The sequence below is a fragment of the Dendrobates tinctorius genome, unplaced genomic scaffold (genome assembly GCF_039654945.1).
Source record: "Dendrobates tinctorius isolate UK_male_01 unplaced genomic scaffold, ASM3965494v1 ptg000196l, whole genome shotgun sequence".
NCBI classification, from domain to species: domain Eukaryota; kingdom Metazoa; phylum Chordata; class Amphibia; order Anura; family Dendrobatidae; genus Dendrobates; species Dendrobates tinctorius.
The window spans coordinates 19,250,672-19,276,166 of NW_027361863.1; the positions used below are offsets into that span (position 1 = coordinate 19,250,672).

Here is a 25,495-nt window from a genome sequence, read left to right on the forward strand (position 1 = left end):
TTTCTCTTTTCAAGACATCCAAAAAGTTTTACTTACAACAATGTTTCCCTCGGCAGCTGAAAATTTGAAGGCAGTAAGACCCATGTAATTGCGGATCGTCTGAATGTCCACCTCGTTGTTTTCTGCATCATCGTAAGACAATATGAGATCAAACATCTGGCAGGAAAAGGTCTGGTTGGGTTGTAGGGCCAAGATATGGAGTATAGTGTTACCTACAAAACACAAAAACCATATTTAACTACTTTATTGTCAATTTTCATATTTGTTATGAAGTTTATAGGAGGACATGTTAGGCACCAAAGGAGAAACCATCCATTTCCAAATGCTGGAGCCAATTATTTACATGGACAAATTATCCAATTATCCCATTCCAAATATGAACAAACAACGTATGATGACTAATAAACTCTTAAAATTCGTTCTCACCGTAGGAATCTTGAGCCCGAACGCTGGCCCCATTCTCAATAAGTAGACGGACAATGGCCTCGTTGCCGGTGCAAGCAGCAAAAGACAGAATATGTTCACCTAAAAGTAAGAAGAAATGAAGAGTTCGATGATCATTGATGAAGATGATCTAACCAAGTTCTAAAGGAAAAAAAAATATTTGAGCGCTTTTGTCAAAATGCGATTATATAAGTCATTTATATTTTACGTGGCGCCAATAGTTGCACTAACCAAAGTAAAACAGATTTTCCTGGTTGTAAGAGAAGAAACTTCCGATAGCTCGAGGAGAACTGACATCGGCGCCTTTTTGGATCAGTAGTTTCACCAAATTCAAGTTTTGATTGACAGCTGCAATATGTAGTGCAGTTTGTCCTAAAAGAAAAAAAAAACTTATGAACCTTACTAGCACCAATTATACAAATAATTTCATTGTTAGGACTCAAATTTCTTCAGTAGTCGTCTTTATATAAAATGTTGTCCAAGCAGATCAAAAAGAGTAAAAAAATAGGGAAAATAGAAAATAAAATGTGTTGTCGATCCCCAAGTCCCTGCAGATTGAATTAAGCATTATGGTCACGAAATATCACCGTAGTACAATGCCAGCATCTCACCTTCATACAGGGTAGAGGTGAAGGATTGGTTGATGAGATCTGGTACAGCATCTAGAATTACTTCTGCAGCCTCCAGGTTATCATATGTAACAGCCACATGAAGTATGGTTTCTCCCACGGCTCCTGAAACACAAAATAGTGAGATTACGGGCTAAAGTCACCAAAGACTCTGATCACATAAGACTTTAAATGGAGCGTTTTTATAATTTTTGCCTTAGCACTGTGACTTCTATGAAGACCTGTCCTTTTGCCACGCTCAAACAGTTTTACCCACTTACCTCTCATATTCGGGTCAGTTGATGTGCACTCTAAAAGTTTTTTGAGAACCCCAATATCATTGTCTTTGGCAGCACTGAGTAAAGGACACTCTCTGATCCTGTAAAAGACAAGACAACGGCATAAAACAAGACATAAAAATAAAACAATAAATAATTTAGTAACCTACACTCTGAAAAGAAGAGAAAACATTCTAGAATCTATTACTGCATGAACACAAAAAAATCAATACTGGGAATTAGATATTGGTTGAGGAGCCAACAAAGTGGAGGTTTTTACCTGGTGTTAGATTTGTGTTGATCGATGTCCCATTAAAGTGTCCACCATTGTGTTTGATATATGCTGTCATGATAGTGGTCAGTGAAGTAGCTGCAGCTAGAATTTAGTTTTTGTGCAGCATTTTTTTTTACCAACCAGCAGATACATTTTGTCAAGTAGGTTTCAAATTTCATTTTATGTTCAACTTTCACTTGACAACATGACAGATGAAAGTTAATCAGGGGTGGATCCAGCCTCGGTATTCAAGATCAAAGAAGTTTGTTGTACAATTTCACATGGGGTATGACTAGGGCCCATAGCGGTGCCAGTTCAACATATATTCAAAGGAAACTGAATGATTATTCTTCCCTTATTGTTACATGCAAAACATTTTGATTCCAAAATATAATCTATAACCAGTTTTCTAAAGGAAAGCGAATATAAGTCACTTTGAGCTGAAACTGTATTGAAGTGATTTAGAGGTATGTATTTTAAACTGCAGTGAAAGTTATTACATGACTTTTCCCCTTCTCATCAATTACATATTCAGTTGTGAAATTGTTTCTGGCATGGATCCAAATGTATGATTTAGTAGTGGGAAGGGAAAGATAATAGCACATCCTGGGGGTTTACCCTAGTGCTTGGCAGCATAGAGGATTTTCCAGGTTTACAATTCAACATTTGTGCCCATTGAACATTTGAATGTTTTTTGATAACATTTTTTTTAACAAGGAAGTATTATAATACTGTTTCAAATGATATAATATAGTATTACGTGATGTATCAGTAGGAGGTGGTTTCCTTAAAATTTCCTAATTTAAAATTGATCATTTTTATTTAATTTTATAAAATCAATATTTTTATTTTTTAACCTCAACCCATTTTCAATTTAGAAATGACCATTGAGGTAAAAACTTTCACATAACAGCTCCCCCCCAAAAAAACAGCTAACAAGTTCAGTTTCTTGCCATTATCCCCATTCACATATTTGATTTTTTTCTTCACACATGCAGCTTTATTGTGCTCTAAAAAAATTCTCATTTGAATATTCAATTTTTTTTCAACATATGGGGCTTAATTTTTTTTAGATTATTTTTATATATCTGACATTTTTTCTTCATCAAGGGAGGTTCTAGAAACTTATTATCCCCAGTTACATGGAAAATTCAGTCTCTTGGCTAAACAACTAAACTGTCCGGATCAGCAAAGACCCAACAGCTCCTGCACCCTTCCGGAAATTCCAGATGTTACAATGTTAGTGCTTCCAAAACGACCAATGCTTGTTAAGTGCGGTGTACAAAGAAGGTAAAGATGGTAATAAACCATCTCTGCCTCCTCTGTGAGGAGTCTGGCTGTGTCTGGCTGCCGGCTTGAAGCTCCTGTGTGATCTTCTTGAAATATGAGAACTTCCTCAACATTTCAAAGTCATTGAGTGGACCACAAGTAGTTAAACAAGTTACCACAGAGAAAAAGACCCAAACCACCATCTACGGACTAGGTGATCAGTCTCTGAAAGTGGCCAATATCTATGAGACTGAAGAAGGTAGCCAGGCACTGAACTCCGACATTAAGTGACAGTCGCGCTATAAAAAAATTTCTCCATAAAAAAGACGTAGAGTGATCACCGATCCTGACAATTTGTACTAAAGAGTTTGTCTTTAGTACTCAACGATTACTGATCTTCAAAATATAGTAATTATCTCCCACAGGAACGTTTCACATCAAGAGCTTCACATAATCCCACGATTTTGGAATATTTTTATGATTTGCACACATGAGAAGTACAGGAGTAGCGTGCCCGCCTTCGGGCAGCAACGTTAGATGAGCCGGCATTGCTATGTGCATTTCAAGAGTTCATCACGGCCTCAAGTTCACTTTAGAGGGAAAAATAATCAGAGCGCGTCCAGTGAAAGGAAAAGTGACATAAGCCCACATGATACTACTACCATTATGATAGTAGGTCTTCTGCAAGACAGCCATGACGGGCCAGTAGTAGTCAAAATGGACATTTACTTCTAGGGTGGCTACCTTAACTAGGTGGCATTAAAAAGATCACCTCCTTTCTACTAGAGGAGAGCTCATTTGCCTGATCTACAAGTCTCCATACTGTATGTCGGCTGTTGGCTTTTCCTTTTCGAGAAAAATAAAGGGCACTCGTAACACAAACCTAGTATTATCATCTACTGGCAGAAACCACCTCCAGCCATAAGTTTCTTTTAAGCATCTACCAGCCTAGACTGGGAAAAAAGTTCTTCGAGTTGGGCAAAACTTTACAACTTCTTAACCAAGTCACATCACGCCTCACAAAGCCATTAACAGTAATTTAACCATACATCCGCTTTGAAACTAGATGGGACAATTTGGAACAAAATTTGTCAAATTTTGGTGTAAATTGGAGTAAATGTTTCCCATTGGTTCATCACTGAGTAATGGCATTTGTCAAAGTGGCTCACGAGTATACGGTTAAAATTCTGTACTCTGTGTGTCATTGTACCACATTGTTCCCAATTTCTAGAATGTTCCCACATTTGTTTCCGTGTTTAGAGACTGGAAATGCAGGTTCATCAGCGATTTTACTGTAATGAGATCCTTTTACTATTATTTTGGTGGATAATTTCAGTAACACAAGAGCAAAAATGACAAAAGGCATCAACAGCGTAAGATTTAATTAAAAATTAAAATACAATTATTAATGTCTACAAATCACAGGAGAGTAAACAGCAGGAGAGACAAGATGTCCTCAGCTATAGGTAGTGAGTACACAGATATTCACTAATGTAGGTCATCACGTCACAGGAAGTATGGAAACTTAACTGCTTAGGACAATAGTTTTTACCTTTGGAGGTAGAACATCACCATTGATATGTCTTTTCTTAGAGGGCAGTATTATAGTAGTTATATTCTTGCACATAGGGGGCAGTATTATAGTAGTTATATTCTTGTATATAGGGAGCAGTATTATAGTAGTTATATTCCTGTACATAGGGAGCAGTATTATAGTAGTTATATTCTTGTACATAAGAGGCAGTATTATAGAAGTCATATTCTTGTATATAGGGGCAGTATTATAGTAGTTATATTCTTGTGCACAGGGGGTAGTATTATAGTAGTTATATTCTTGTATATAGGAGCAGTATTATAGTAGTTATATTCTTGTACATAGGGAGCAGCATTATAGTAGTTATATTCTTGTACATAGGGGCAGTATTATAGTAGTTATATTCTTGTACATAGGGAGCAGTATTATAGTAGTTATATTCTTGTACATAGGAGCAGTATTATAGCAGATATATTCTTGAACATAGGGGCAGTATTATAGTAGTTAACTTCTTGTACATAGGAGCAGTATTATAGTAGTTATATTCTTGTACATAGGAGCAGTATTATAGTAGTTATATTCTTGACCATAGGAGCAGTATTATAGTAGTTATATTCTTGTATATAGGGAGCAGTATTATAGTAGTTATATTCTTGTACATAGGGGGCAGTATTACAGTAGTTATATTCTTGTACATAGGAGCAGTATTATAGTAGTTATATTCTTGTACATAGGGGCAGTATTATAGTAGTTATATTCTTGTACATAGGAGCAGTATTATAGTAGTTATATTCTTGTACATAGCGAGCAGTATTATAGTAGTTATATTCTTGTACATAGTGGCAGTATTATAGTAGTTATATTCTTGTATATAGGGAGCAGTATTATAGTAGTTATATTCTTGTATATAGGGAGCAGTATTATAGTAGTTATATTCTTGTACATAGCGAGCAGTATTATAGTAGTTATATTCTTGTACATAGGAGCAGTATTATAGTAGTTATATTCTTGTACATAGTGGCAGTATTATAGTAGTTATATTCTTGTACATAGGAGCAGTATTATAGTAGTTATATTCTTGTACATAGCGAGCAGTATTATAGTAGTTATATTCTTGTACATAGTGGCAGTATTATAGTAGTTATATTATTGTACATAGGAGCAGTATTATAGTAGTTATATTCTTGTACATAGGGGCAGTATTATAGTAGTTATATTCTTGTATATAGGGAACAGTATTATAGTAGTTATATTCTTGTATATAGGGAGCAGTATTATAGTAGTTATATTCTTGTACATAGGAGTAGTATCATAGTAGTTATATTCTTGTATATAGGAGCAGTATTATAGTAGTTATATTCTTGTATATATGAGCAGTATTATAGTAGTTATATTCTTGTACATAGGGAGCAGTATTATAGTAGTTATATTCTTGTATATAGGGGCAGTATTATAGTAGTTATATTCCTGTACATAGGGGCAGTATTATAGTAGTTCAATTCTTGTATATAGGAGCAGTATTATTGCAGTTATATTCTTGTACACAGGGAGTAGTATTATAGTAGTTATATTCTTGTACATAGGAGCAGTATTATAGTAGTTATATCCTTGTACATAGGAGCAGTATCATAGCAGTTATATTCTCATACATAGGGGCAGTATTATATCAGTTATATTCTCGTACCTAGGGGCAGTATTATAGTAGTAATATTCTTGTACATAAGGGCAGTATTATAGTAGTTATATTCTTGTACATAAGGGCAGTATTATAGTAGTTGTATTATTGTGCATAGGGGGCAGAATTATATTTTCGTTTTTGCGTTTTCGTTTTTTGCTCTCCTTCTTCCCAGATCCATAACTTTTTTATTTTTCTGTCAAAATGCCATCTGAGAGCTTGTTTTTTGGTGAATAAGGTGGATGGTCAACCAGCTGGAAGCCCAGCTCCGCCAGTTTTGCCTTGGTCGCTTGTGCAGTGTGAGCGGAGGCGTTGTCTTGCAGAACAATATGCCTTTGGACAGCTTGCCGTTCCTTTTGGCCTTCAGAGCTGCCTTCAATTGGTCTAAAAGTTCTATGTAGTACTTGCATTGATGGTGCAAGCCTTTTGAAGGTAATCCACTGGCAGCACCGCCCTCCTTATCCCAGAACACAGACACCATCACATTAGTGGCTGATAATTTACACCCTGAACTTCTTTGGATGAGGAGAACCACTGGGCCTCCACTGTTTTGACTGCTCCTTGATTTCAGGGTCATACAAATAAATCCAGGTCTCGCCATAGTGCCCAGTCGATCGAGGAAGTTCTTATCAGTCTGGAAATGCTGACAAATGGACCGGGAAGTTTTCATTTGCATGCTTTTCTGATCTGTTGTCAAACATTTGGGGACCCACTGCGCAGATGGCTTCTTCATGTCCAAATGTTTGTGGATAATTGCACAAACACGTTCATGGGAAATCCCCATGATGTCTGCTATTGCTTCAGCTGAAATTCGCTGATTCTCCACTATGAGGTTGTGCTAAGCATCGACGATCTCCGGAACAACCACTCTCGGTCATCCAGGACGTTCCTCATCGTTGGTGCTGAAGTGGCGCATGTTAAATGCTGCTGTCAGAGACTGGCAGCGGCATTTGACAATTAAACAGCCGTGGGTGGATCATGATTCCACCCGTGGCTGTTAGAGGCACATGTCAGCTATTCCAAACAGCTGACATGTGCTGGAAAAGATATGGGCTCAGCGCCAGTGCACACATCAAAGGGACTATTATGCCCGATGTCGGAAAGGGGTTAATATCTTCTCATTAACAGGAGTATGGCATCATTTTTTCAATTTATCATATGTTAGTTTTCATAGAGTCTTGTATTAATAATGACATTATTTTATGAAGCAAACAAGTCTATGAAGATATTTGCTACCTAAAAGTTGTAAATTTTCCTATCCCTTCCTACCTGGGAGAGCAAGATGCATATTCTCATTGATGTCATAAAGGTAATTAAGGCTTTTAATAGAAACTTAAAAAGTGATAATTTGCAGGCTACAGTCATAGATAACATACATCTGACACCCATGTAAAAAATCCTTTATGTAAAGAACAAAGTAATCTAATGTATGAAGGAAAAATACAGTTGTGTGGCCAAGCAATGGATATCATCACCCAAAATGCTTCCTGCTGATGAAAGCCTTACTGAGTTGGTTTTACCCTATGTTTTATAATTGCTTCATCTAATAAAAGCCTTGGATCCAGTTTATATAAGTAGAATGACTAAATTCTACCAAAACATGATCGACAGAGACCAGTGGATCATCAATTGAGCTATACATGAATGAGCTGGGAACTACATATTTTTCTACATACACTAAAGACACAAACATACAGTGCGTTACGAAAGTATTCGGCCCCCTGGAACTTTTCAACCTCTTCCCACATATTAGGCTTCAAACATAAAGATACCAAATGTAAATTTTTGGTGAAGAATCAACAACAAGTGGGACACAATTGTGAAGTTGAATTAAATTTATTGGTTATTTTAAATTTTTGTGGAAATTCAAAAACTGAAAAGTGGGGCGTGCAATATTATTCGGCCCCTTACTTTAAGTGCAGCAAACTCACTCCAGAAGTTCATTGTGGATCTCTGAATGATCCAATGTCGTCCTAAATGACTAATGATGATAAATATAATCCACCTGTGTGTAATCAGGTCTCCGTATAAATGCACCTGCTCTGTGATAGTCTCAGGGTTCTGCTTGATGCACAGAGAGCATCATGAAGACCAAGGAACACAACAGGCAGCTCCGTGATACTGTTGTGGAGAAGTTTAAAGTCTGATTTGGATACAAAAAGATTTCCAAAACTTTAAACATCCCAAGGAGCACTGTGCAAGCGATCATATTGAAATGGAAGGAGTATCATACCACTGCAATTCTACCAAGACCCGGCCGTCCCTCTAAACTTTCATCTCAAACAAGGAGAAGACTGATCAGAGATGCAGCCAAGAGGCCCATGATCACTCTGGATGAACTGCAGAGATCTACAGCTGAGGTGGGACAGTCTGACCATAGGACAACAATCTGTTGTACACTGCACAAATCTGACCTTTATGGAAGAGTGGCAAGAAGAAAGCCATTTCTCAAAGATATCCATAAAATGTGTCATTTAAAGTTTGCAACAAGCCACCTGGGAGACACACCAAACATGCGGAAGAAGGTGCTCTGGTCAGATGAAACCAAAATTGAACTTTTTGGCAACAATGCCAAACGATATGGTTGGCGTAAAGGCAACACACTTCATCACCCTGAACACACCATCCCCACTGTAAAACATGGTGGTGGCAGTATCATGGTTTGGGCCTGTTTTTTTTCAGCAGGGACAGGGAAGATGGTTAAAATTGATGGGAAGATGGATGGAGCCAAATACAGGACCATTCTTGAAGAAAACCTGTTGGAGTCTGCAAAAGACCTGACACTGGGACGGAGGTTTGTCTTCCAACAAGAGAATGATCCCAAACATAAAGCAAAATCTACAATGGAATGGTTCACAAATAAACGTATCCAGGTGTTAGAATGGCCAAGTCACAGTCCAGACCTGAATCCAATCAAGAATCTGTGGAAAGAGCTGAAAACTGCTGTTCACAAACGATCTCCATCCAACCTCACTGAGCTCGAGCTGTTTGCCAAGGCAGAATGGGCGAGAATTTCAGTCTCTCCATGTACAAAACTGGTAGAGACATACCCCAAGCGACCTGCAGCTGTAATCGCAGCAAAAGGTGGGGCAACAAAGTATTAAGTTAAAGGGGCTGAATAATATTGCACGCCCCAGTTTTCAGTTTTTGAATTTCCACAAAAATTTAAAATAACCAATAAATTTCCTTCAACTTCACAATTGTGTCCCACTTGTTGTTGATTCTTCACCAAAAATTTACATTTGGTATCTTTATGTTTGAAGCATGATATGTGGGAAAAGGTTGAAAAGTTCCAGGGGGCCGAATACTTTGGCAAGGCACTGTATACAGTCATTTCCTTTTTTACCCATGTTAGCGGAATCCTTGCAGAGAATTCAATTGTGCTAAATTTTATTCTGAATTCTTCATTCATTCTTTTTCAGACTCTCCAACATGCAGCTTCAGTCTGATTTAATTTATTTGTCCCTGCCAGTAAAATAGAAAGAACACCGTGAGCACAACTCAAGATGGTGCTAAGGTTAGGTTCCCAAACCATTAAAGCAACAAATATAACCCAGCACTCAACTTAAAGGTATTTGCAAGGAGGTTTATTGTAGTACACGAAAAAAGACATATCGGTCAATGTGACCATCTTCAGTTACGTGTGATATATAGATTGTGTAGAGCTTATAGGCATCAATCAGAAAGGACGATGGTGCTTTAAGCATTGAGGAGAATAATCTCTCTAAGGTAATGAGCTTGTCAGAATATAGGAGGGGGCAAATGTGCCTCAAGATGCGGTGTCCACCGGCTGGATGTGAGGTCTGTGTGTATCCCCCAGTAATATAGGGTGCATGTGAGGTCTGTGTGTCACTCCTAGTAATATAGGCTGGATGTGAGGTCTGTGTGTCTCTCCCAGTAATATAGGCTGGATGTGAGGTCTGTGTGTCTCTCCCAGTAATATAGGCTGGATGTGAGGTCTGTGTGTCTCTCCCAGTAATATGGCTGGATGTGAGGTCTGTGTGTCTCTCCTAGTAATATAGGCTGGATGTGAGGTCTGTGTGACTGTCCTAGTAATATAGGCTGGATGTGAGGTCTGTGTGTCTCTCCTAGTAATATAGGCTGGATGTGAGGTCTGTGTGTGTCTCCCAGTAATATAGGGTGGAAGTGAGTTCTGTGTTTCTCTTAGTAATATAGGCTGGATGTGAGGTATGTGTGTCTCTCCCAGTAATATAGGCTGGATGTGAGGCCTGTGTGTCTCTCCTAGTAATATAGGCTGGATGTGAGCTCTGTGTGTCTCTCCCAGTAATATAGGCTGGATGTGAGGTCTGTGTGTCTCTCCCAGTAATATAGGCTGGATGTGAGCTCTGTGTGTCTCTCCCAGTAATATAGGCTGGATGTGAGGTCTGTGTGTCTCTCCCAGTAATATAGGCTGGATGTGAGCTCTGTGTCTCTCCCAGTAATATAGGCTGGATGTGAAGTCTGTGTGTCTCTCCCAGTAATATAGGCTGGATGTGAGGTCCGCGTGTCTCTCCCAGTAATATAGGCTGGATGTGAGGTCTGTGTGTCTCTCCCAGTAATATAGGCTGGATGTGAGGTCTGTGTGTCTCTCCCAGTAATATAGGCTGGATGTGAGATCTGTGTGTTTCCCAGTAATATAGGCTGGATGTGAGGTCTGTGTGTCTCTCCCAGTAATATAGGCTGGATGTGAGGTCTGTGTGTCTCTCCCAGTAATATAGGCTGGATGTGAGGTCTGTGTGTCTCTCCCAGTAATATAGGCTGGATGTGAGATCTGTGTGTTTCCCAGTAATATAGGCTGGATGTGAGGTCTGTGTGTCTCTCCCAGTAATATAGGCTGGATGTGAGGTCTGTGTGTCTCTCCCAGTAATATAGGCTGGATGTGAGGTCTGTGTGTCTCTCCTAGTAATATAGGCTGGATGTGAGGTCTCTGTGTCTCTCCTAGTAATATAGGGTGGAAGTGAGTTCTGTGTTTCTCTCAGTAATATAGGCTGGATGTGAGGTCTGTAAATATTCAGGGTGCAGCTGTTTTCTTTAGCTCACACAGATTTTCTCCTACACATTTCTTCTTTTTCATGCATTTTCCTCCATATCCACAGACTGTTTCTTCAGCCCTCCTTGAGACTGTAGATACCTCCCTCCCTTCCCTTTCTCTGCTGCTACCTCTAACACTGAGAGAAGAGAGGGCAATTCTCTATGAAGGTGTACATAGCCTTTAAATTGAAAGAAAAATGTAAGCATATACACCATGTTCCATTTTTATTAATGAAGAAATCCACAATTTTTCCTATTTGCCCAGGATATGTCTTAGTAGTAGTTTATGAAACACCAACTATATCCTGGAGCTAAACGAGACGTAACCTCCCATTTCATTTCACGCAGTCCATGGTGAGATTTTTGGAGGAAAGTAGTTTCTTATACCAAGTAAGAAACACAACCCTTGCCAAAATTATGGTGAGCGAGTGAAATGTGGGATCCCATTTCCCTTTCTGTCCTCATTTCCCTCTTTATGTAACACAATGTTGAATTATGCAAGTCCTCCAAAAATAGCTCAAGCTTTGCACCAAGATGTTCTGCAGAGTAAGATGTCCGAAGATAAGTTGTACTACTAAACTAATAATAGTGACATTATGCATTAGTCCTAGAGATGTACCGTGAGATATACAATTCTAATGGTGAGAGCGGTCTGGTGTAGAAGCATGATGTCCGATCTGTCCAGGACAGAACCAGGGTTCCACCATCTTCCCCCTCCAGTCATCTGTCTGTTAAAGGAAGATCGAAGCTTCGTTCACCATTGATGCGTTTGTCATTAGGGTCTTTTTGGCTGAGAGAAACAGGTTGTCCTCTCAATTATTCTCTAAAGACTCTGGCAAAGGATGTGGAAACCTTCAAGCACATGTTTCTTTACTCCAGTCATTTTCACCATTCAAAAAAATGCGGAGTTTGTCTTTTACATACTTTTTGTTTCCTTGCATGTTGCTGGCTGCAGAATGAGTTAACTGAGAATTTGCCAGTGAGCTTGTTCTAATGGAGAGTTTGTAACTAGGGATGAGCGAATACAAACGGTAACGTTAGGGGTTCCTACCAGACACCTAGTGTCCGACGCTGGACTCCGAACACTGACTTCTTAGTGTTCGGATGCGGAGGAGAGAGAAAGACACAGACAGATAGAGAGATGAGTTCCTGCTACTCTCCCCAACCGAGAGAGGCCTCCAAGACAGCCTGGCAGTGCTGGAAACATTCAGCACCACATCGGCGCTGTCTATCAACCATAAGAAGACCAAAGTCATGGTGTTTCAGAAAAGGAACCAGAACAAAACCCCCACTACCTCTGTAACATTAAATGGCTCGACGCTGGAGAAGGCCAGCAGCTCGGTCTGGAGCTAAGCCAAAGCGGGAGCCTCGAGCAAGCAGAAGAGGCCCTGAGAAGAAAAGTGTGCAGAACTTCCGCGGCCATCAGAACACAACTGCACCACTAGAAACCATGGGTGGCTTAAGATATTAGACAGCATCATCACCCCTATACTGCAGTATGGCAGCGAGGTTTGGGGTCCAGAGACCTACCAACACCAGAAACAGTGGGATCTCAGCCCAACCGAGGTCTTCCACCAAGAGATCTGGAAATATCTCCTCCAGGTCCATCACAGCACCTCAAATATAGCAGAGCTGGACCGATTCCCCAAATGGCTCACTATACACAAAAGGGCGCTGTCACACCAGGCGCACATACAGCACAGCAACCCCAGCTCCTACCATCATAAAGCCCTACTGAGCCGGAGCCCAGAGCAAGCCAAAGTCAGCAACAAACCCTGACAAAAGCCCAAATAAAAGGGAACCTCCAAGAGCTGCAAGAAGCAATACATAAGGGGATGGAAGAGTGAATTAGAGAACGCCCAGAAACTCACCATCTACTATTCACTGCGGAGGGACTACACTCTGCCCCATGTCTGGAGAGGTCACATAACCCCAAAGACAGGCAGACCCGGAGTCTGTACAGACAGTGCCCACAGCCTAGAGGTGGAAATTGGGCGGCATCGACAGACATACAAGCCGCGGGACAACAGACTGTGACGGCACTGCCAGCAGGGGGCGCTGGAGGACGAGGCGCACTTCCTGCTGCGCTGCAACAAATACTCAGCAGAGAGGGCCTCCCACTCCCAGAGACTCTCCACTCACTTCCCGGACCTTCCATCCATGGACGAGGAGAGCATACTCTGCATCCCACTGGGGGAAGAGGAAGCAATGGTGGAGTGAAAGAGGGGGGAGAAAGGAGAGAGAGAAAGAGGAGGAGAGAGAAAGAGACAGACAGAGAGAGAGAGAGCACGAGAGAGAAAGAAAGAGAGAGAACAGAGAGAGAGAAAGAGAGACACAAAGAGAGAAAGAAAGAGAGAAAGAAAGAACAGAGAGAAAGAAAGAGAGAAAGAAAAAAAAGAACAGAGAAAGAAAGAAAGAAAAAGAGGGAAAAGAAAGAAAGAAAGAAAGAAAGAAAGAGAAAAGAAAGAAAGAACAGAGAGCAAAAGAGAAGGGAAGAACAGAGAGAGAAAGAGAGAGATGAAAGGAGAGAGGGTGGAATAGGAGAGAGAGGAAGACTTCAGACTGAGCCCCTTATCTAACGCAGCAGCGACATGGCATTTGGTCACTAAACAGTTAATTCTTGTTGTAGTTTTGCATCTTGCAACATTCACTGTGGTTTTTAATCACTTTTTAGGCAGCAGCTCATTGTAAAGGGCATTATGCAATCAATAGTCTAGCACACATTAATGACCCGGCTCATCTGAACCTCATCCAGATACATTATGTAAATTATACCATTATAAGAAGGAGTCTGGGCTGGTTTCTAACCTTCATAGGAAAAAAAAGGTAAGTACAGTTATTTCTAATAATATTATTTAAAGAAACAACTCAGTTTTTGGCAATTATTTTATTTTTTGCATATGTTAATAGTGGCTGGAGATATCTTGTTCTATTATAGAACCCAAATCCCCAGTATAGTTATATGATGATAAGTGTATGGCCGTTCGTCATCACCACCAGAGGGAGCTATGTGCATACTGTGTTATTAAGGAGTTTATAGCATTTGCAGTGTGCTCCTGAGCTCCCTCTAGTGGTGGCTGCAGGTTGACAATATTTGAATCACTCAAGTAAAATTTAAAACCTGCAAAAAGCCAAATTAAAAAAAAAAAATGAAAGAATTGTAGTTTTGTCCAACTTAGCCACTATTTTTTGTGAAAGCTACACAATAACATCCAACACCGAATTTCTGCCTCTGTTTAATTCAGCATTCACACATCACTGTTTGCAAGTCTCCTTTCATGTTTGAGTCAGGAGACCCGTGGGCAGTGTGTTCATCACAGTCCGCCAATCCCTGCATGTTTTGTGGCTGTCTAATAGCGCCGAAACATGTGGCTGCCAGGACTTGAAAATGTCATTCAAGCACCTGTGATTCTCGGGGTTACCCGAGGACATAGGGAAACTCCAGTAGCGGCACTTGCGCTCATCACTACATACAAGAGCTTTCTACTGGAGCTCTGAAGCTGGCAGTTCCCCGACGCTCCACCAGGGCTTCATACACAAAGCTATCTCTGCAAGTATTCTGCACAATTCAGGCCAGTGGAGCGACCTTGCTGTTGCCAGGAGCGCACCGCCACCCCGAGTAAGTAGGAAGTCGGGAGGCAGGAGAGCAGTGCGCTCCCGATTGAGAACGTGGAACAACCCCTTTAAATAACTGGACGATTGTTTTGAATATTTTCTGCACCGATCACCCCAATAAAACAGAATACGAGGGTCGGAACACACAAGATCCAGGAGCCATTTAGGCTTATAAAATCGATAACACTGACTTTATAACTTTCAACCCTACTGTCCCTTATAAAAAGACAAGAGTGCGTGAACTCTGTCCAAATTAGACAGAAATGCAAAATTGAGGTCAATTGCTAACGAGCACAATCCGGACCCGGTTTTTGCTCTTTTTTTTTTTTGCACCAAATTCTTCCAAAATGGCACATGAAGGTGCAAAAATTTAGTAAAAAAAACCAAAAAAATCCTTTTTATTTTCTCTTTTACGCCCTTGCATCTTTTAGAGCAAATAGTCAGATGATCCGTTAAGATGTCACATACAACCCCAACAAAGGGAGAATTGCAGCAAATTCTTAGCAAAGACTGAACTTTCAGCGGCTTCGCTCGTCAGTAATGAACGCGGGAGCGCCCCCACATGGCGCTGAGGGCACTGGGTTTGCACTAAGCTTTGTCCTTTGGTCTCCTCGGCCTCTCCGCTTCCCACACTCCTACAGGTAATTGCTTCCACTCCTGAGACACTTTCACTTCTTTTTAAAAACTTCCGAGCTTATCTTTATGACCATCAAAGTGGCCAAAGGCGATCAGCTGATCCCGCAGTGTGCCGGCCGGGCAGCGCAGGGTTATTATTACTCCGGCAGAAACTGGATGACCTGATTTTGTCACCTAGAACATTAAATTGTAATCTGAAAATGTACAGGAGCTTCTCATAAAATTAGAATATCATCAAAAAGCGAATTTATTTCAGTTCTTCAATACAAAAAGTGAATCTCCTATATTCCATAGAGTCATTACACACAGAGTGATCTATTTCACGGGTTTATTTCTGGTAATTTTGATGATTATGGCTTACAGCCAATGAAAACCCAAAAGTCATTATCTCAGTAAATTAGAATACTTTATAACACCAGCTTGAAAAAATGATTGTAAAATCTGAAATGTTGTCCTACTGAAATGTATGATCAGTAAATGCACTCAATACTTGGTCAGGGCTCCTGTTTCATCATTTACTGCATCAATGCGGCGTGGCGTGGAGGCGATCAGCCTGTGGCACTGCTGAGGGGTTATGGAAGCCCAGGTTGCTTTGATAGAAGCCTTCAGCTCGTCTGCATTGTGGGGTCTGGTGTCTCTCATCTTCCTCTTGACGATAACCTATAGATTCTCTATGGGGTTAAGGTCAGGTGAGTTTGCTGCCAATCAAGCACAGTGATACATAGAATTTAAAAGTTCGGCCTTCTCAACATCCTGTCTTACCATTTCATCATTTTCATCCTGTAAAAATCCTATAGCATCTTTGACTTTTCTTTTACTTTTGACATATCTCCAAAATCCTTTATTATTGCTTTATACGTCTCTTGCAAGCCTCAATTCATTGTCAGCTTTACTAATCTGATTTGTGCCCTGCAGGTTCTGCAGACAGCATTATATTCTTCTTTAGATATGCCTCCCTCTTTCCATTTTATAAACATTTCTTCCTTTTTAGCATGTGCTTAAGTTCTGTGTTCATCCATCCTGGTTTCCTTAAATGCTTCCTATTCTTCCCTCTTTTCGGAATCGTTAACAATTGCGCTTTGAGAATTTCATTTTTCAAGATTTCCCATCCTTCCTGGACATTTTTGTCTTTAAGGATATCCAGCCATTGGATCCCTCCAATTCTCTTTCTGAATCCCTTAAAATCTGCCTTTCTGAAATCTAACCTTGACGTCTGAGTCTTCACAGGTCTTCCTCCTCTAGTTTGCAGCTTGGATTGTGGCCTCTCACTCTTCCTCCAGACTCTGGGACCTTGATTTCCAAGGCCTAGTGTGAAGTTTCCAGAAATAAACACATGAAATAGATCACTTTGCTTGTAATGACTCTATATAATGCCGGTTTCACACATCAGTATCTCCGGTACGTGAGAAAACTGTCACCACACGTACCGGAGATACTGACAAACGTAGACTCATTCAAATGAATGGGTCTATGTACATGTCAGTGTGTTTTCACGGGCCGTGTGTCTGTGTGCAAAACGCACTGACATGTCCGTTTTTGAGTGACAGCACGGATCACGCGGACCCAATCAATGGGTCCATGTAAACACGTACCACACACGGATGGCGTCCGTGTGCCAAGTGTGTGCGTTTTAAAAGACATAGGGTTAACAACACTGAAAAAAATTGTTTCAATGCGCGGACAGCATATGGACAGCACACGGATCACACACAGATGGTACAAACGGATAGCACACGGATGCCACATCAATATGACAAGTTGACACGTGGACACGGATATCTCCGGTACCGGAAATATCAGGACATGTGAAACCGGCCTAATATGAGTTTCACTTTTGTATTGAAGAACTGAAATAAATTAATTTTTTGATTATATTCTAATTTTGTGAGAAGCACCTGAATTTTCTTTCTATCCAGAAATGATGGATAATGATCGGAGAGGAGCAACTAGAGAGAAGGAGCCATAGGGGAGGAGGACAGAGAAGAGGCAAAGGAGAAGCTACAAGGGAGGAGAAGCAGTCAGAGGGGAGGAGGAGAGGGAAGGAGCAGTCACAATAGAGAAGCAGTCAGAGGGGAGGTTGAGAGGGAAGGAGCAGCCACAAGGGAGGAGAAGCAGTCAGAGGAGAGGGAAGGAGCAGATACAAAGGAGAAGCAGTCAGAGGGGAGGAGGCAAGGGAAGGAGCAGCCACAAGGGAGGAGAAGCAGTCAGAGGGGAGGAGGAGAGGGAAGGAGCAGCCACAAGGGAGGAGAAGCAGTCAGAGGGGAGGAGGAGAGGGAAGGAGCAGTCACAATAGAGAAGCAGTCAGAGGGGAGGTTGAGAGGGAAGGAGCAGCCACAAGGGAGGAGAAGCAGTCAGAGGAGAGGGAAGGAGCAGATACAAAGGAGAAGCAGTCAGAGGGGAGGAGGCAAGGGAAGGAGCAGCCACAAGGGAGGAGAAGCAGTCAGAGGAGAGGAGGAGAGGGAAGGAGCAGTCACAATAGAGGAGAATCAGTCAGAGGGGAGGAGGTGAGGGGAGGAGCAGCCACAAGGGAGGAGAAGCAGTCAGAGGAGAGGGAAGGAGCAGTTACAAGGGAGGAGAAGCAGTCAGAGGAGAGGGAAGGAGCAGCCACAAGGGAGGAGAAGCAGTCAGAGGAGAGGGAAGGAGCAGCCACAAGGGAGGAGAAGCAGTCAGAGGAGAGGGAAGGAGCAGTTACAAAGGAGGAGAAGCAGTCAGAGGAGAGGGAAGGAGCAGTCACAATAGAGGAGAAGCAGTCAGAGGGGAGGAGGCGAGGGAAGGAGCAGCCACAAGGGAGGAGAAGCAGTCAGAAGAGAGGGAAGGAGCAGCCACAAGGGAGGAGAAGCAGTCAGAAGAGAGGGAAGGAGCAGTCACAATAGAGGAGAATCAGTCAGAGGGGAGGAGGCGAGGGAAGGAGCAGCCACAAGGGAGGAGAAGCAGTCAGAAGAGAGGGAAGGAGCAGCCACAAGGGAGGAGAAGCAGTCAGAAGAGAGGGAAGGAGCAGTCACAATAGAGGAGAATCAGTCAGAGGGGAGGAGGCGAGGGGAGGAGCAGCCACAACGGAGTAGAAGCAGTCAGAGGAGAGGGAAGGGGCAGTTACAAGGGAGGAGAAGCAGTCAGTAGGAGTAGGAGAGGGTAAGCGCAGCCACAAGGGAGGAGAAGCAGTCAGAGGGGAGGAGGAAAAGGAAGGAGTAAGCAGAAAGCAGAAAAAGCAGTCAGAGGGGAGGGAAGTAGCAGCCACAACTGAGGATGAGAGGGAAGGAGCAGCCAAGAGGAGAGTAAAAAAAGGAGAGGAAGGGCAGTTAGAATGGGAGGTGTAAATCAGTAGGAGGAAAAAAGGAAAGAATTAGCAGCCAGATGGGTGGAGAAAAGAATCTCCAACAGAAAAATGAAGAAGAGCAGCTAGAGGAGAAAGGTGGAGAAGAAGAGGATCAGCAGCTAGGGAAAAGTTGGAGGTGAAGAGGAGCAGAAGTCCGGGGAAAGGCGGAGAGGGATGCTCCTTATTTACTGAGAAATCAGAGTTTGAATGGATATGTTTTTCAGCACGTGGAAGCTCCTCACAACCTCTGTCACTCCAGCTCTATTCCTCGCCTAGCACAGCCTCCTCCTGCTTGACCGATAGCCTCTATGCTGGGTCACTTCAGGCAAAGGAGGAATCAGTCAAGCAGGAGGAGGCGGCGCTGGGCAGGGAAAAGAGCTGGAGTGACAGAGGCTTCAGATCTCCCAAAGTTCTTCAGCCTCATTTGCATATCACGGATCTGATGGGCCATGTGCAGGTATGGATGGACTTGTCTTTGGTAGAGCTACATTCTCATATTAATAGTTTGGGAGGTGAAATCCTGCTGACAGATTCCTTTTAACCCTCTGCATCCTGATGTTCCCGTCTTTCGCGCCTTCATCGTCTCGCTCTCATCACCGGAGCTCTAATTGGGCTGGTGGCGTGGAGACGCTGCTAACTCCTCCACGCTGCCAAGACTCCGGGCTCAGAAGCCGTTTCCCACATGTTTATTAGGTTCAGTAAACAGAAGTGAAGAAGAACCTACAAGTTCAGGAATCTGACACCCCGTGTCCTGCGCTGGAGGCATTATATGCTTATTAAAAAATTACATAACTGGCAATTCCCAAATACAAATGTTATTATCAGGACTGTTGCTAATCGAAAAGTCTATAATAGACTGATCCTGCATGATAAAGAAGCTTACAAAAACAAATAATTCATTTCATAAAACAGCGCCACCCCAGCCTACTGGTGGTGTGTGGTATTGCAGTTCAGCCACATTGACTCCAGTCTTTCTGAGCTTTATTACCTGACCCCCCTGATGGTTTCTAGATCATTCTTGCTTTTATCCAGAAATTGCAAACCCCTCCAGTTCACGTCCAACCCAGCAGGTGCAGCGTGTTACTGCATATGGGGATGATCTTTTGTCACTGGGGGGGGCCGCAGAGTTCATGATAATGGTTTGAAACAGATACTCAAAGACCCCGGAATACTCAGTTTCTGCCAGAATTCTGGGGCACAACTGTATAAAATATCACATTTCCATTTTTTAGCGCCATTTTTCATTATTATGACCGGTGCCAGAAACTTTGTGAAAAGTGAGCGGAACTTTATGTTAATGGTGCACGGATGGCAAAGTCATCATGATTTATGCCGCAAAAGTGGGAGAATTTACTACGGACCTGACGGACACGCGCGTCTTAAGGCGGCACGTAAAAGTGTTGACAAATCAGGGGGCAAAAAGAAGTGTATTAGGAGTTAATTTAAAGGGGTTCTCCTGTATTTAAAAATGGATATTCTGGCTCCACTGATTGTTGCCAGAGACAGTCACATCTACTGGAAAGCTGCCAGGACGCAAGAGACGGAAAATGTACAATTTTTTCCAGAACTTTTGGTGATTTTTTTTCCCCCCATGAATAATATTTTTTTTTGATATTCCGATTGGACGGCCTTTAATTTGTAGCGAATCCCCTAAGGATCCAGCGTCATAGTAGTGACTCGCAATCTCTCTTTTGTTCGAAACACGGAAGAGAGAAAACTTTCAAAAGTCTGAATATAGGAACAGCAAAGTGGATTCACGATAGAAGTAAAGAGGAAGAGTCTTTATTGTTCGGGAGCGGGTATCATCTGCACAAAATTAATTCAACTTTGCCCAAAATGGAAAAACAAACTCCAATGATTTCAACAAGAGCAAAAGGAACGTTACTAGAAAAAAAGAATCTCAAAGTGAAGAACTGGAGCCAAAACTTATCAGAAAGTTCTGAAACTTTTCCTTCTACATCATTTAGAGACGTCATTTTAGCTGCTGTGATTTTGCTGCAGATTGTCCTCCTCGCCCCATGTGTTGCGTGCGTGAACGTGCCCTTTCTGCGTCGGCGGCGGCAGACGCTCACATATGACTTTTTTTTATACAAAATCTCCAGAAAGTCATTTTTTTGGGCACAAAATAGTTGTTTGCAGACTCAGAAACCCCAACTCTCAGTAGATGATGAACGTACCGCCATATCGTACACGGGGGGGACAGGAGCCGGTATACATCCGTGAACATCGGATTTTCCGTGTGGATTGTTCCTAAGTAAATCGGATTACCGCCCCGGCCGTGTGGACTATGAAGCAGATCTTCAATATCCAGATCAAACAGTATTGACAACCACAAGGCGGCAGAAAATCAATAGCGGCAGAGTCTCTGTACATTTTGCATTGCGGAGGGTGACATCTCGGGCGACATTCACACTGTAGATTGAGGTCAGTTTATGCTGCAGATTTTCTCTTCATCGCATGAATGAGTTTTCTGGAAATCTTTACACCACTGCTACTGTAATTTGCAGAGGATTTTTTTGGGGCAGAGGATTTTTTTGGGGGGGCAGAAGAATATCTGCCTCTTATTCCTCCAGTGGAACAACACTCTATGGATGAAGTCACACATATGGCGGCATTATTGCTACTTCACCTAAATGTGGCGTGTATAAATCCCTTCACGTCTCCATTTTCCTGTCGCTCGCTGACTGCTGGGAAACTACAACTCTCATTTTCTGACTGCCCACATTTCTGTAAATTTCGGCTCTTTCCGTTTTTCGCGAATCCTCCACTTTCTGTACTGACTTAGGGCTCCTGCTGGCGATCCTGAAATCCGGCAAATATTTACAACTTGCGGATCACTTTCCGCCAAAGCACTACAACTCCCAGCATGCTGACATTCGTCATTTCTCATCATCAATCTTAAAATCACATCACGCCACAGTTGACCCTTTTAGTGCCTTTCGTTGACCCTTCCATCAATTTGTTGCAAACCAGAATCTAAAATTAGATTGCAAGCTCTTCGGCCCAGACGAGCGGAACCGAACCATTCCTTTAAGAACCAAACAACTCCCATTATCCCCCAGATTCCTACTCACCGCTTCTGCTGCAACATGTGGATGACATCCAGCTCCATCCCCTCCGGCGCTCGACTCTGGATCTGACTCTTAATCCCATTCCATACATTACTGGTGATCCCGGCCGTCTTGTCGCAGTAGCAGAGCACCATCGCTAAAATCGGGGCGCTCGCCCTAAAAATTTTAAAAATCCGCACCTTTTCCTGACAGGCTGTGATGATGGCAAAAGAAAAAGTCTCAGATTTTGCTTATTTCATCCTCACACCTGGGTCGGACATTCACTGGGAAATCTCGGATTATTCTAGAGGAAATTTAACTTCAATGGGAAAAAAAAAGTCTGGAAAAAGTTAAAATTTTTAAAAAGTGGAAAAAATTTTTTTTTTAAAAAGTTTGATATTAAAAAACTGGAACAAAAACTTCTAAAAAAGAAGGTTCTCAAGGTTCTAGAATTTTCGGAACTTGCTAAAAATTTTGCATCAACGTTAAAAGTTTCAAAAGACAGGAGCAAGTTTCCTGTGTGTTTGTGGAGGCGCTCAGGCTCCTTGGAGAACAGTGGCGCAGGGCTGGATGCAGGGCTCAATTAAGAACTATCTCCTCATGCTGTAATTAGCAAGTGGGCAGAGACCGGGGAGGGTTCTCCTCTACCTGTGGCTGACAGCGAGGAACCCACACCTACCGGGACTATTAAAGAGATAGCAAACCCACAGAGGGAAGGACGGGGTCGCTCAGCAAAAGTTGAAGGGGGGATGTCCTTTTTTATAATTTATCCAGGTCGATGGGACCGACACGATGAAAAGTCAGACAGGTTGTAGCAGAGCTGGGTCACACTTTTATACGCACCGTGTCACGGTATGATGATGGCGCAGAATGGAAATTGTGACACTGAGACTAAAAAAACAATTTCAGCTCTGCTACATTTACGTATCAGATACTGTAAGAATAAATTATCATTCCATTCAGCGTCAGACTGGAGCACCTTGGGCCCACCAGAGAAAATCATTCTCGGGGCCCACTATGTAGCTACATAGAAATAAATACAAGACCACCAATTGTGCGGTAAAACACGCTAATATCAGGGTATAATATAAGGTAGTTCATGTCTTAATTATGTAGCAGGAGTTGGGGTAGCCTCCCTCATAGAATATAAAGCAGCCCCCTCGTTTAGTATAATGTAGCCCCCTCATAGAATATAATGAAACCCTCCATAGAATACAATGCTGCCCCCCCTCAGAGGGTATAACGCTGCCCCCTCATAAGGTATAATGCTGCCCCCCCTCATAGGGTATAACGTTGCCCCCTCATAAGGTATAATGCTGCCCCCCCTCATAGGGTATAATGCTGCCCCCCTCATAGAGTATAACACTGCCCCATCATAGAGTATAATGTTGCCCCCTTATAGGGTATAATGCTGCCCCCTCATAAGGTATAATGCTGCCCCCTCATAGGGTATAATGCTGCCCCCCTCATAGAGTATAACGCTGCCCCCTCATAGGGTATAATGCTGCCCCCCCTCATAGGGTATAAAGCTGCCCCCTCATAAGGTATAATGCTGCCCCCCCTCATAGGGTTTAATGCTGCCCCCTCATAGGGTATAATGCTGCCCCCCTCATAGAGTATAACGCTGCCCCCTCATAGGGTATAATGCTGCCCCCTCATAAGGTATAACGCTGCCCCCTCATAGGGTATAATGCTGCCCCCTCATAGGGTATAACGCTGCCCCCTCATAAGGTATAACGCTGCCCCCTCATAGGGTATAATGCTGCCCCCCTCATAGAGTATAACGCTGCCCCCTCATAAGGTATAATGCTGACCCCCCTCATAGGGTATAACGCTGCCCCCCCTCATAGGGTATAATGCTGGCCCCCCTCATAGGGTATAATGCTGCCTCCTCATAAGGTATAACGCTGCCCCCTCATAGGGTATAATGCTGCCCTCCTCATAGAGTATAATGCTGCCCCCTCATAAGGTATAATGCTGCCCCCTCATAGGGTATAACGCTGCCCCCTCATAGGGTATAACGCTGCCCCCTCAAGGTATAATGCTGCCCCCCCTCATAGGGTCTAACGCTGCCTCCTCATAAGGTATAATGCTGCCACCTCATAGGGTGTAACGCTGCCCCCTCATAGGGTATAACGCTGCCCCCTCATAGAGTATAATGCTGCCCCCTCATAGGGTATAATGCTGCCCCCTCATAGGGTATAACGCTGCCCCCTCATAGAGTATAATACTGCCCCCCCATAGGGTATAATGCTGCCCCCTCATAGGGTATAACGCTGCCCCCCTCATAGGGTATAACGCTGCCCCCTCATAGGGTATAATGCTGCCCCCCTCATAGAGTATAACGCTGCCCCCTCATAGGGTATAACGCTGCCCCCTCATAAAGTATAATGCTGCCCCCCCTCATAGGGTATAATGCTGCCCCCTCATAGAGTATAATGCTGCCCCCTCATAGGGTATAACGCTGCCCCCTCATAAGGTATAATGCTGCCCCCCCTCATAGGGTATAACGCTGCCCCCTCATAAGGTATAATGCTTCCCCCCCTCATAGGGTATAATGCTGCCCCCTCATAAGGTATAATGCTTCCCCCCCTCATAGGGTATAATGCTGCCCCCCTCATAGGGTATAACGCTGCCCCCTCATAAGGTATAATGCTGCCCCCCCTCATAGGGTATAATGCTGCCCCCCTCATAAGGTATAACGCTGCCCCCTCATAGGGTATAACGCTGCCCCCTCATAGGGTATAATGCTGCCCCCCTCATAAGGTATAACGCTGCCCCCCTCATAAGGTATAACGCTGCCCCCTCATAGGGTATAACGCTGCCTCCTCATAGGGTATAATGCTGCCCTCCTCATAGAGTATAATGCTGCCCCCCTCATAGGGTATAATGCTACATATATAGATATAGATAGAGAGAGAGAGAGATAGAGATATAAAAAAAAACCCAAACCACAATACTAACCTCTCCTCCTCGCTCCCACACTGATTCCAGCTTCAGTGTGTGTCAGGACCAAGTGACAAACCTCACACATCTGACAGCTTCAGCTCTGCTACATCGGTATAAGATAGTTTTGTTCTGCAGTCCAATGTAAAACCACATTTTGACCAGGACCCTTGCGAAATGACGGACTTCCCCTTGCACAGCAGACAAACTCAGCTCTGCTACAATTGTGCAGAATAGCTATTCACCAATGCTTAGGCCAAGTGCACACGTACCGGAACTCTCGTGGAAATTACCGCGAGAATTCCGGAATTCCATTCCGCGGGAAAATCGCATTTTAAATTCCCGCGATTTTCCCGAGGAAAAACTAGCATTTTGCAAGCGTAATTAGCTTGCAGAATTGCTAGCGTTTTCCAAGCGATCTGTAGCATCGCTTGGGGAACTGATTGACAGGTTGGTCACATTCGTCAAACACAGTGTTTGACGAGTGTGACCAACTTTTTACTACTGAGGCCGCCTATGCAGCATCAATAGTAAGGCTGAGTTCACACGTGGCGTTTTTTTCGCGTTTCCGCGGCGGTTTTAACCGCGCGATTTTGCCGCGAAAACGCGAAAAATAAGTATCCCATGCATTCCTATGGGATTCCGCAATGCTGTGCTAATGTTGCGGTTTTTACCGCGGCGGAATCACTTTGCGGTAAAAACCACAGCATGCTCATTAATTTGCGGAATCGCGGCGATCCCGCAAGCCTGTCCTCCAGGCTTTGGGTACCATATCCCTGTAAAAAATAGAATTTAAAATAAAAAATATTGTTATTCTCACCT

At 42.8% G+C, this 25,495-nt stretch overlaps 1 protein-coding gene across 1 annotated transcript in view; it reads right to left on the reverse strand.

Annotated features, from left to right (window-relative positions):
- The window catches only part of LOC141056271 (transient receptor potential cation channel subfamily V member 6-like), a 48,194-nt gene extending 25,933 nt beyond the window's left edge, over positions 1–22,261 (reverse strand). Inside the window, exons 1-6 of the mRNA XM_073553013.1 lie at positions 21,752–22,261; positions 1,334–1,431; positions 1,056–1,178; positions 676–816; positions 427–525; positions 37–212 (exon numbers count right to left, since the gene is read on the reverse strand). Coding sequence (XP_073409114.1) covers positions 37–212; positions 427–525; positions 676–816; positions 1,056–1,178; positions 1,334–1,431; positions 21,752–21,882 — 768 coding nt within the window. The 5' untranslated portion in view covers positions 21,883–22,261. The remainder of the gene's footprint in view (positions 1–36; positions 213–426; positions 526–675; positions 817–1,055; positions 1,179–1,333; positions 1,432–21,751) is intronic.
- Positions 22,262–25,495: the final 3,234 nt, after the last annotated feature.